This window comes from Otolemur garnettii, unplaced genomic scaffold (genome assembly GCF_000181295.1).
Source record: "Otolemur garnettii isolate 467f Iridium unplaced genomic scaffold, OtoGar3 scaffold00004, whole genome shotgun sequence".
In the NCBI taxonomy this organism is placed as follows: Eukaryota; Metazoa; Chordata; class Mammalia; order Primates; family Galagidae; genus Otolemur; species Otolemur garnettii.
In genome coordinates this window covers 26590874-26604307 of record NW_003852399.1, presented here as the reverse complement: position 1 = coordinate 26604307, position 13434 = coordinate 26590874, and the positions used below count along the sequence as shown (strand labels likewise).

At 40.5% G+C, this 13434-nt stretch overlaps 1 protein-coding gene across 1 annotated transcript in view; it reads right to left on the bottom strand.

Annotated features, from left to right (window-relative positions):
* RGS22 (regulator of G protein signaling 22) overlaps positions 1–11886 on the bottom strand; it is a 145942-nt gene extending 134056 nt beyond the window's left edge. The window contains exons 1-2 of the mRNA XM_023518230.1: positions 11851–11886; positions 10441–10503 (exon numbers count right to left, since the gene is read on the bottom strand). Of these exons, the coding sequence (XP_023373998.1) occupies positions 10441–10503; positions 11851–11886 (99 nt within the window). The remainder of the gene's footprint in view (positions 1–10440; positions 10504–11850) is intronic.
* Between the last annotated feature and the right edge of the window lie 1548 nt (positions 11887–13434).

The following is a 13434-nucleotide window of genomic DNA, read 5'->3' as shown; positions in this document are numbered from 1 at the left end:
AGGGGCATGGATCCTAAAGTCAGCACATAGTGAAACCATATTTAGTCAAAATTGTCCCTTGAAACTCTTGAAAGCACTTGTGAAAGTACCATGTTATCTTTAATAATGTTCTCAAGAAGTTGACCACAGTCAATTTTTTTCTCCAGCACTGAAATAGGTCACTAATTATTCAATTAAGGGCCAGAAGAAAGGAGTGGGCTTGCGTTTAAAGCTCACGTTGTGCAGGAGGAGATGACCACACACTGTAAGACGCAGGAAGGAGGCGGTTGACCCACCAAGAGAAAGACAGATGCCCATCTTCCACCACACACCCTGCCTAGCCCACACATTCATGGACTGGTACAGCAAAGTCATCTTCACCTTTTAAATCACCCTTCTACAGAATATGAGTAGTTCAATTTGGATGCTAATGCATGTATCGTGCAACTTACTTTAACATATAATGAGCACAAGAGAAGCGTGTACAAAGCAGTGTGATGGCACAGAAGGACTCACTAACTCTCCCCAGAAATTAGGGCAGATATCAAGGTGGGATGCTGGAGCTGAATCTCAGCGTTTGTCAGGAAGACAAGGAAGAGAAGGGAAGTCAGCAAAAGAGATGGCCATGCATGAGATGTAAGAGTACAAAATAAGGCTGGGTGCCCCTTGCTCAGGGGTTAGGGTGCCGGCCACATAGTCTGGGGGTGGTGGGTTCAAACCCAGCAACAAACAAACAAACAAAAAAATAGCCAGTGTTGTAGGAGGTGTCTATAGTCCCAGCTACTTGGGAGGCTGAGGCAAGAGAATTGCTTAAGCCCAAGAGTTAGTTAGAGGTTGTTGTGAGCTACGATGCCACAGTACTCTACCGAGGGTGACAATTTAAAAAAAAGGAGTACAAAATACAAGGGCACTTTTGGTGAGTTGTAAACATGAGGCATGCCTAAAGTTTAATACTGAAGGTAGAAGAGCAGGATATAAGCCTGGGGAGAAAGGACTAGACCTTCTATTACATCCTATCACTCTCAATTTACTCTCTGGAATCAGTGATTCTCAGAGTGTGCTCCCTGGACCAGCAGCAGCTGTATCACCTAGGAGTCTGTTAGAAACACAAATTCTCCAGCCCCACCCTAGAATCAGAAACTCTGGGGAAAGAGGCCAGCATTCTGACCCTTAGCAAACCCTCTGATCATTCTAACGCATGCTCGAGTTTAGATATCAATGCTTTAGAATGATGGGAGCAACCAAAGAGGTCTTAATAGAGAAGATGCAGAATCCAGGTGAAGACACACTGAGTCTGTTCCTTCACGCTGACTCTCGTGAGTTTTCATGTCTGTAATGACGCCAGTCATACCGGGAAGAAAGAACCCTGGTCTTTCCATATTACCCAAATTCCCACAAGTCTGCTTAAGAAAGAATCTCGCTTACCCATCAAGTCCTTTGTTTTACCACTTCCGAGCTTACCTACGAAATTTACAAAGTTAGTTTAGTATGTGACAAAAGAAGACTAATAGCACAGGGGAGATGGAAATGAGTGATGTAGGACGTCTTTTCCCCAAAAAGCTGAGCTGGCTGATTTAGAGAACACTCAAGCTTTTAATCATGTGACAGGAAAAATCTTCAGCTTGAGCCCCAAACGCAATCCTCTGCAAGTTGTTACAGACTGCTCTTTCCTTACTTAATTTTCTCATTTCAAGGGTATCATTTTCCAAATGTTCTAAAATGAACTGACGTGAAGGTGGTGAAAGCTAACTTTGTAGTACTAGTCATCCATGTGCGAAAAATATTTTCACAGAAAAAGCAAGTGCATGAAAATATTTTTACCACAATAAACTGCTGGTTCCACATTTCTTTGAAAAGGGAAGGGAAAAAAAAACCTGTGACTAATTACTGATGTGCTTAAACTGCCAGCCCAGCACCAACGACACTCACCGGGTGCCAAATTATTTAGCTGAACAGTATTTAAATTAAAAACTAATGACTAGGTTAATTTAATACATGTTCATCTCTGCTCCAACTCTGTCTCTACTAATTGAGCTCCAAAACTGTATTTTAAACATGAATCTTAGTCAGTGAATAAAAAACATCTGACTGCTTGAGTATAACAACTCAGTTACCAATAACAACTTCTTTTAATCTAAATTGTATTGTCATTTTAGATGTTTAACCATAAACTGTTTACTAGAGGTATTCGTCAATAGAATAGATGGAAAAATGTGCCATGTAAAATGTATAGAAAATATCCTTAGTTAATAAAATGAGTTACATTAGGTAATTTGAATGCTTTATGTTTGAGCTACAAGGCTTATCAAAACACCCATCGGTATAAATGCTGAACTAAGCAGTTATCTAGAGCTCTATCAACACCCTTAAAAATCAGCCTCTGAGTATTTAAATTTTGGCCAAACCCTTCATCTCCCTTCATCCCACTCATTCCTCAAATCTGTACTCTCTCTTCCCACCAACCCTTAACAATCCATCTAGCATATAACTCCTTCATAAAGCTGTAAGAAATTATAATGGTTTACAGATTTTTAAAAAGTGTAGAGAATCAGCCCCCAAAAAGAAGTTATGGTAAAATTCCAACAGCACATAGCTAAGCATGGTCTGGCAAACACATGACATACCTATCTTTGTGAGGAGGGCATAGAACAGGCCACCCCTTCAGCTTCTGCAAACCATAAATGTCACAAACATTTGAAACCACCCACAGAGGACCAACCTAAATCTATGTGGGCTCATCGACTTGATCCCACAACAGTCACTGAGTATAAAACACACAAAACAAAATCAAAAGGAAAGAAATGTTTTCACACTATAGCACAGAAGAAAACCTAATAAGCAAACACTTGTCCATAAAGAGTTGACAGCAAAAAACCTCCCAGACACCAAATGAAAACAATATCTGAATGTGAACTTGGCGCAAGAACAAACAGAATGAAGTTATGAAAGCTAGGATTTGGAAAGTGCCATAATCATTTATAATAGCGGCAACTGTCCTGGATTCCCCTCATCAAAAAATAACATGGGGCAGGCTACCAGCCATCCATTTCTGGATCTTACAATGTGTCCCAAGGGTGTAATGGTGTAATGGAAAGAAATAGCGTAGGAGCCAGAAAGCCTGATTCCTAGGCCCGTTTCTACCACAATCCAGTTCTGGGACCTTGAGCAAGTCCCTGCAGATGTGGGAATAGTCTCAGAAATCTAGATGACCTAAGGGTCCTACAATCTTTACTTAGGTTCTCAGGTTTAATGTTTTTGGTGGAGGGTCAGGGTGGAGGGAGGCAAGAGAAACGGTTAGAGGTGTATTTGTTTATTTCCAGGTTCTTAACACTGGAAGATGTGGAAATAAAAAAACAGAATCCTCCTCAAGAAGCTTTGGAGGTACAGAATAGACCTATCTTTGCACCGAGGATGTTACAATGCAGCTCCTAAGATAAAATAAACAGAGAAGAAGGAATTAATCAAATTTTCTTCGGTTGGGGAAGTCAAGTCTCCCAAGCACACACAGTACTCCTGTAAGATAATTTCCTAACCTCTACCTGAATACTGCCAAACACAAAGAGTTTACTCCTTCACAAGCCAGCCCATTTCATTGTTAGAAAACAAACTTTAGGCTAGGAGTAGTGGCATATACCTATAATCTCAGAACTTTAAGAAGCCAAGGTAAGAGGATCACTTGAGGCCAGGAGTTCAAGACCAACCTGGGAAATGTAGTGGAGACCTTGTCTCAAAAAAAATTAACCAGGCACGATGGTGCACACTATAGTCTCAGCTACTCAGGAGGCTGAGGTGAATGGATAGCTTGAGCCCAGGAGTTTGCGGCTGCAGTGAGCTATGATTATGCCACTACATGCCAGCCTGGAGAAAGAGTGAGAAGAGACTCCATCTCAAGAAAAAAAAAAAAAAAAAAAAGAGGTGGCCTGTAATCCCAGCATTCTGGGAGGCTGAGGCTGGCGGATTGCCTGAGCTCAGGAGTTTGAGACCTGCCTGAGCTAGAGTAAGACCTCATCTCTAAAAACAGGCAGGCATTGTGCCAGGCACCTGTAGTCCGAGCTACTTGGGAGGCTGAGGCAAGAGAATCCTTGAGCCCAGGAGTCTGACATTGCTGTGAGCTATGACACCATAGCACTCTACCAAGGGTGACAAAATGAGACTATCTAAAAAAAAAAAGAAAGAAAGAAAGAAAAAGAAACTTTGACATTCTTTCCTATAGTGAGTAAAAATCAAAATCAATTTCCCCCATAAATGATGGCCCTGGTTCTGCCCTCTAGTTTCACAGAATATGTCAATCCTTCTTCCTCAATTAAATCCCCAAATGCCCAAAAAAGACTACTCCATTCTATTCCTACCCCCTATTCCCAAGCCAGGTTAAACACCCACACTTCTTTCAACCCTTCCTCATCTGACGTGGTTTCTAGAGTATTCATTGGCTGAGTCTCCCAGAGTCTGGTTTGGCAGAGAAACTCTTAACATATGGTACCAAAAATGGAACACGGTATTCCAAATGTGGTCTGACAATTCAAATGTATTCAAAAAAACATTTATTGAGTGCCTTCTATGCTCAGACTAATATTTTTCTTGATCTTGACTATACTTCTATGAAGGTACTCCAAGAATATCTTAGTTTTATTTGTTTTAGTCTAATTCATATCACCAAGGTAAAAATTAAGGCTTGGCACGGTGGCTTGTGCTTGTAATCCTAGCACTGAGGGAGGCCGGGGCAGGTGGATTGCTTGAACTCAGGAGTTCAAGACCAGCCTAAGCAGTAATGAGACCTCATCTCTACTAAGAGTACAAAAACTAGCCAGGTTTGTGGCAGGCACTTGTAGTCTCAGCTACTTGGGAGTCAGAAGAAAGAGGATCTTTTGAGCCCAAGAGTTTGAGGTTGCTGTGAGCTATTATAGCACAGCACTCCACCAAAGGTGACAGAGTAAGACTCTGTCTCAAAAGAAAAAAAAAAAAAGATAAAAGATAAAAATTAGGCTCAGCATCTATGGCTCAAGTGGCTAAGGCGCCAGCCACATACACCTAAGATAGTGGGTTTGAATCCAGCCCAACCCGCCAAACAACGATGGCTGCAACCAAAAAATAGCCGGGCGTTGTGGTGGGTGCCTGTAGTCCCAGCTACTTGGGAGGCGGAGGCAGGAGACTCGCTTGAGCCCAGGAGTTGGAGGTTGCCATGACTGTGAAGCTACAGCACTCTACCCAGGGGGATAGCTTGAGGCTCTGTCTCAAAAAAAAAAAAAAAGATAAAAATTAGACAGATTATGTTATACAAATGATCAATGTATTCCTCTGCTGCCAGTCTGCCAGTTCTCATAGTGTAATGTGACAATCAAACACTTTTGAGCCATGTGGATCTGGGACAATCAAATTTTCTGAGCCTCCTGTCACTTACTTGCTGAGTGACCTTAAACGGGAAAAACACTAGTTCTCTTGCAACTTTTCATCAAAGTCTCTGATAAAGAATGATTTTGAAAAGGCAAAGCCAATGAATGACAGATTTGTATGACACAGATTATCTTCTAGATTGACAACGATCCACCTATCTAATTAGAGAGGGATTGCCTGTTGTATTTCAGAAATGGAACATGAGTTAGTAAAGGAAACAAAAAGAAAAGTTCTAATCCTGTGCCAGGCACTCATTTCATAATAATCCTATAAGATGGTTATTTGGTTTTCACAGAGAAAGAAATCGAGGAATTAAGTATGTAATGTTTCTAAGATCATGCCAGTAGGAAGGAGAGAGGCTGGAATGGTGGGACTTCAGCACAGGGAGAAAATGTGCTGCCAAGATGGGTGGGTGGGTCAGGGGAGGTAGAAGCGAGCGAAGTGTGAAACCTAAGATAAAGATGGAAAGAGGAAGTTAAGGCCAAATTGCAGAAAGTCTGGAATTTCATAGTAAAGAATCTGGAGTTAGATGTGGAGGTTATTAACAGTCAACCCCCACTGGTTACGGTTAGTGAACCAGTTCACACATTTAAAAACTAATTACACAGATAATGGAAAGGACTTTGGAAACGAATAAAGCAAGGTAAGTGGAGCATGTTAGAGATATTATTTTAGACAGGGTTGGAAGGAAAGCCTTCTGAACAGAAGTGACTTAAGTCAGGGAGAAAGTGACACAAACACTTCAGGGAAGAGCACCCCAGGTTGGAAGACCCTGAACATAAACTCAGCATGTTCACATCGGAGAAACACGAAGAGAGTTGGTCAGACTGGAAAAGATTTAACAAGAAGAAAAGTGAGGAAATAAAGATCGAGCGGTGAAAAGAGCCAAATCACGCAGGATTCTCGATTTTATTCTCGGTGTAATGATACAGAGTTGTGAGCAGAACAGGAAGTAATATGATTCAACTTATTATTTTTTATAATATCTTATTGAAATCATAATGCATTCAAAATTTATGGTTCCCTAAAATACCAGCCCATAACGATCCAAAAAAAGAGTTAGTTTGGCACACTTATTCTCATTTAACCCATTCTGGCTTCTAATCCTTAGCTAAGGGCTCTTAAACCCTGTGTCCCCAACTCCCAAACTGCAGGCTGGTACCAGTCTGTGGTCTATTAGGAACTGGCCTCACAGCAGGAGGTAAGCCGGGGGTGGGGGGGGCAACAAGGGAAGCTTCAATTGTACAGCCGCTCCCCATGGCTAGGACCACCACCTCAGCTCTGCCTTCTGCTGGATCGGCAGCAACGTTAGGTTCTCATAAAATCATGAACCCTACTGCATGTAAGGGATCTAGGCTGGATGCTTCCTGTGAGACTCTAACGCCTGATGACCTGAGGTGGAGCTGAGGCGGTAAGGTTAGTGCTGGGGTCATCTAGTTGCAGAAACACAAGCTCAGGGATCTCACTGATGCTGCACTGTGGTGAGTTGCAGAATTATTTCATTATATATTACAACAATAATAATAGAAATAAAGTAACACAATAAAATTAAAGTGTTTGATTCATCCTGAAACCAACCCCCTAGTCTGTGGAAAAATCATCTTACAGGGCCAGGCGCAGTGGCTCACGCCTGTCAAGTGGATTGTCTGAGCTCACAAGTTCGAGACCAGCCTGAGCTAGAGTGAGACCCCATCTCTAAAATTAGCTGTGTGTTGTGGAGGGCACCTGTAGTCTCAACTACTTGGGAGGCTGGGGCAAGAGAATCACTTGAACCCAAGAGCCTAAGGTTGCTGTGAGCTATGATGCCACAGCACTCTACCCTTTGTGAGAAAGTGAAACTCTTTCTCAAAAAAAAAAAAAAAAAAAGAAAGAAAAATTGTCTTACATGAAACCAGTGCCTGGTGACATAAAGGTTGGGAACTGCTGCATAAACCAAACATTACTACTCTGTTCTAGAATTTTGCCAGGTACTTCCTTTGATATCATTCTTCCTTCTCCCTGACCCACATTCCTTTTTTCTTTTTCTTTAAGACAGTCTCATTTTGTCACCCTCAGTAGTGTGCCGTGGCCTCACAGCTCATAACAACCTCAAACTCTTGGGCTCAAGAGATCCTCTTGTCTTAGCTTTCCAAGTAGCTGGGACTTAGGCGCCCACCACAATGCCTATTTTTTTTTTTTTTTTAGAGACAGGGTCTCACTCTGGCTCAGGCTGGTCTTGAACGCCTGAATTCAGGCAATCCACCTGCCTTGGCTTCCCAGAGTGCTAGGACTACAGGGGCGAACCGCCCAGCCACCCCCACCCCCCCGCCAAATTCTTTTGGGAACCTTGACAACATTTTCCCTCCTCTTGTCTTTTGCTGTACAGAATGAATTAATCAGCAGGTAGACTATGTAATCCTTAAAGGAGATGCCAAAGGAACTCAAAAAACAAAAAAGTGGAGGTAAAAACAGAAGGATGAGGAGAGAGAGAAAAGGAAAGAGGCAGCCCAGGTGGGTGCATGGGACACCTGAAGGGTACCTGCAGGGGAGCGATAAAAACCACAACTACACAGAGCGCAACAGACGTCACCTGCCACTTCACCTGACGTCTGAAAGAAAATCCACAAAAACAGCAATGTCTGTACTGAAGGGGAGACAGGAAGATGGCTGAAGTTTTCTCACATTTTTGGTAAATTTTCTATACTAGTGTTACATTATTTCTATACCTTAAGGTAGATTTTTCTGGAAAAGAAAGTTAGGCAGGTTAGTTATTTATTTTCCAGAACAAGCAAAAGTCAAGATCAGCACAAATTTTGAGATACTGGACCTTACATGCTAAGAGACTAAAATTAGACCTACATGGAGATTTTTGTGTTTAAACTTTTACAAAAATGTACTTTTTATAGGGAGGAAGAAGGGAGACTGCAGAGCCCAGAGCAAAGACTAGACAATCTGGAAGAGTAGAGTGGTGGCAATTTTCCGATGCTGCTGGGTTTTCTATAACGTCCAAGTGGACAATGAAAGCTAAAAAGGCAAACCCAACATATATAGTTGGGTTGTCATCTAGTTGGTTTATCATCTAGATATCATATAGTATATCACTCAGGCCTATTCCTGGAAAGGGAGAGGGTGCCTTGGTGCCTCAGTCTAACTCCCCTAATGGGTCCAGAGATCTAGCTATTCCAAATGAAGGACAGAACATAAAATTCTTCCAGGAAAGAAAAATCGCAGACATGCATGCATGCATAGATACATACTTAATACTACATATACAAAAACTAATCTAGGTAAGAAAGTTCCCTTCAAAATATCATGTCAGTGGTTAGACTTTAAGACAGTTCACATTCTATGGCCCACTCCCTTTAAAATTACTTGTGACTTTTTTCTATATTTCAAGTTGTCCCTAGTAAAAAATTTAATAAAAAATGTTTCCGTGTGTTCATAATGCAATAATAAAGCCTTGTTTTATCTTTCTTTTAACTGTCACTCCTGATTAACTTTATTTCTATAGAACAAAATAAGTCTTTTTATGAATTCTCATTTTACTTTCCCTAAACTCCTTGCTATGGTTTTTTTTTAATATATCTGCCAAAATTCATGTGTTGGAAGTTTAATCCCAAATGCAACCGTGTTGGGAAGTGAAGCTTAACAACAGATGATGCGGTTATCAGGGCTCTGCCTTCATGAACGGATCAGCGTCCATATTGCAGGAGTGGGCTTGTTATAAAAATGAGCTCTGCCCTCTCGGGCTCTCTGATTCCCTTGCTCTCTCTTTGTCCTTCTGCCATAGGATGATGCGGCAAGAAGGCCCTTGCCAGACACAGCCCTTCCATTTTAGACTTCTCACCTCCAGAAACATGAGCCAAATAAATTTCTGTTCACTACCCAATCTCAGCTATTCTGTTGCAGCAGCACAAAATGGACTAAGACACCCCTTAGACTTACTCTATCAGTGACTGCTAAGACTTAAGCTCTATTAATTGGTGTCCACCTATGTTACACAAACAACAGTGTCCCAAGTCTTTTTTTTTTTTCTTCTCCTTCTGTTTTCTCTCTTTCTTTCACTCTTTTTTTCTTTGTTTCTTTCTTTTTTTTTTCTTTTTCTTTGACAGAGTCTTGCTCTGTTGCCCTGGTAGAGTGCCATGGCATCATCAGCGCTCACAGCAACTTCAGACTCCAGATTCAAGTGATCCTCTTGCCTCAGCCTCCCAAGTAGGTGGCACTACAGGTAAGTTGTACCATGCCTTGCTAGGTTTTTTTTTTTTCTATTTTTAGAGGAGAAGAGGTCTTGCACTTGCTCAGACTGGTCTCATACACCTGAGCTCAAGTGATCCTCCAGCCTCGGCCTCCCACAGCACTAGGATTACAGGCATGAGCTATCATGCCCAGCCTGTGTCCCAAATCTTATTAACTACAGAGATGAAACTCTAGTTGCTTTATATACAAATTCCAATTGAATATCTGTCCAAGAGAGGACAATAATTGCCTAGAGGCACAAAATTTAGTTACTTGACTTTTTTGATATTTTTGTCCTTATCACCTCTGTTCAAAGTCTAACATCGTTCCAAATACAACTGTATTAGATTTTTTTCAGAATACTTTTGAATGATTATAAAAATTCCAGCTTTCTTCAATAAGGATAATTTCTAAATGATTCAAATCCAATGATTATGTTCATAAATACATAAACTTTACCTAAATGCTTTAATTAATATTTTAAATAAAATGTTACACCTGGCTTGGCGCCTGTAGCACAGTGGTTATAGCACCAGCCACACACACCCAGGCTGGTGGGTTCGAACCCAGCCCAGGCCAGCTGAACAACAATGACAATAGCAACAAAAAATAGCCGGGCTCAGTGGTGGGCGCCTGTAGTCCCTGCTACTTGGGAAGCTGAGGCAAAAGAATCGTTTGAGCCCAAGAGTTTGAGGTTGCCATGAGCTGTGATGCCACGTCACTCTACTAAGGGCAACATGGTGAGACTCTGTCTCAAAAAAAAAAAATTATGCCTGATAAATTTGTCTCACAACATAACCCACTAACATATTTTGCTTTGATAAGTATTCAACAGAATATAAATAATACACTCACTGGAAGGCTTAGGAATTCATTAAAGTAGTCCACAAGGAAATTATCTGTAGCCAAAGAATCTTCCTGCAAAAACATAAGAACAACATGATTTTATTATGATGTTTATATTATTCCTTAATTCTGCTATCAATTTACTATAACGTGGATCTGTAAGTCTTTTTTAGGCTGTCAACAGTGAACCCTCAGTGTGAACAGAACGTGATGCAACCACCTTTGGAAGGAAGAAACCAGGAAGCAGAATGGAGCATGCTCTTAAAGGCCTTGCTACTAAAACAGAACACGTGAAAAAGAAAACACTTAAATGCAACATCAACAAATATAAAATCCTACCCTCACATGGCAAATTCCCATATACATCTTTCATAAAATTAAAGGCAGTGTCAATAAAGACAGAAGCAGTGGCTGGGGTTAAAATGAAATTAAATATAAATTTTTTAAATGGCCAATGAAGTAATAAGCTAAGTGAAGAAAATGTTCCATCGCTTCCCCCCCCCCCCCCCCGAATGAGATACAGTTTTTATAATCTGGATCCTGCTTTACTTTTACAATAGTAAATTTTGACAATGCATGTGTTGTAAGCACAGAGATTTTTGTACATTTTTTCCATAACTATCTCACCCATCAACAGAGCCACTTTTCAGATGGGCAAAATTGAAAAGCCACTGCCAAAAGCAAAATCTCTCTTCCAAATCATAAAACACCTTATTTTATTAGTAAATGTTTCCATTATATCAAAAGCACATCATGGCACACTATTGTAGAATACGTGTGTTTATTTTGTTATTCATAATTATATTTCGATTTCACAAATCTAATATGAAAGTCGACAATATGACACACTGCTATTATTTCCATATGGCTGATTACTCTCTTCTCATACTGGCCAACTTTTAAATATTTATTGAAGTATAGTGCTATCAGGAAGATACCATTATATTGATACCTACTTCAGAAAGGAGATTTCCAGGGTAATTTCTTTAAGTAACTATAATGTCAGTAGAGAGTTATAAACAATCCCTCATATCAAGGAACTCACTATAAACCTCAACTGACTCAAATAACAAAAGATTTATTTCGTAAAAAAAAAACTCAACTGATTAAAACAGCAACAACAACAAAAAGGATTTAATAAATATACAACTTTAGTAGCGGTATGTAGGAGACGCCAAGAGCCAGATGACATCCTAGCAAGATGACCTGCAGCTGAGGTGTGGACCTCGGGCCATTCCTCCACAGGAGCTCCTTGTGGAAGAAGAGCCCGTGCCCTCAGCACGTGGTCATTGTTAATTGCTCCCCTCACCTGTATCATTCCGTTTCAATAAAAGGCTGGTGCAGAGGTTGCTTGGGGCTACCCGGAAAGTAAGGGCTAGCCCGCCTTCCACAAGCTTGTACTTCTAATCCACCTCTCACCTGGTTCATTCCTGCACTAACCGAGACCAGGGCCATAGGAGCCCAACAGGTCGCGACAGCGGTACCTCAATAATTATGCTCTAATTTCTGATTGGCAAAGGTCCGACAAAGCAGGACAAGGCAGATAGAATTTGGGGAATATTAACCTTTCAAATTTTTCCTTTCAAGGATGCCGTAACTTTATGGACATTTGGTGAACTACCTAGTTTTTGCTAACTTATGAGAAAACTTCTGAATTCAATACATATTTTTCCAATCAATATTCTACCTTTCTCCTAGGTGGAAGGCACTGTGCTACAAAAAAGGTGGCCAAGTTTGGCAGTACTGAACCATATGATCAAAAATCCATAGATGTGTTGCTTTCAATTAAGAGCAGTGAAGCAGTTTGATGGAAGTGTTTCAGATTGTGTGTGAAAACCCCATACTGTACCCCAGAAGTGCATTAATATACATAGTTACCATTCAATAAGAATAAAAAAAAAAAGAACAGTGATGGAGTATAATGCCTTGTCAATTTTTCTAAAACGTGCATTTTTTTTAATATTTAGCCATAATATTCATTTTTAATATTTAGCCACCATAGCTCAGTGGTTAGGGTGTCAACCACACACCAGGGCTGGCAGGTTCGAACCCAGCCCTGGCCTACTAAACAACAATGACAACTACAACAACAACAAAAATAGCCAGGAGATGTGGCGGATGCCTGTAATCCCAGCTACTTGAGAGGCTGAGGCAAGAGAATCGCTTGAACCCAAGAGTTTGAGGTTGCTGTAAGCGGTGACACCATAGCACTCTACTGAGAGCAACACAGTGAGAGTCTGTCTCAAAAAATATATACATATTTAGCCATAATACAGAAATTTGTGTATTTCATAGAGCCAAGCAGACAGAAACACTGCCTAGAAGTTGGCCAACCTCGTGGCTAGAAATTTCCAGATAAATCCTCAGATTCATATATTCATTTCCAGATGCCACACTTTTCTAACAGATTCTAACTCCATGAACTATGTGTGATGAGGTACCTTTTCCTTTATCTATTTTAAACAGATAACTTCTGTAAAATAAATACAATAAGAATGAATTACTAGGAAATAAAATGAAAGCATACATTCTAATCTCAACTATTTTTATTTTTAAATTCAATTGCTATAAACACACTCTGGAATTCCCACAAAGATTCTAAACTTACACTCTTTAATTTCTGAGCTCATCTCACTATGGACTGATAAGTGTTCTTATCAATAGCAGCACTACCCTGAGCATCTGGTGACCTGGCATTCAGTCACATCCTACGTTCCCTCAGCCCTCTACTCTCTCTTTAGAGAAGAGAGAGTACTCTCTCTCTTTATATTCTGAACACGTTAAACATGCATATAAAAATATGTGAGCTACTCAACCCGCAATGTGCAGAGTAATTGAAGGAAAGGTCTAAAATTTAGTGGACCTGAAAAGGTCTACTTACAGGCAACCATGGAAACTTAAAGTATTATTCAAATATATCAAATCTGTATTGATTTTCTAAAATTTTGTCTTAATCTCTGTCACATTAAATGTCAGCAATTCTGGTGATATGGGACTCCTCCA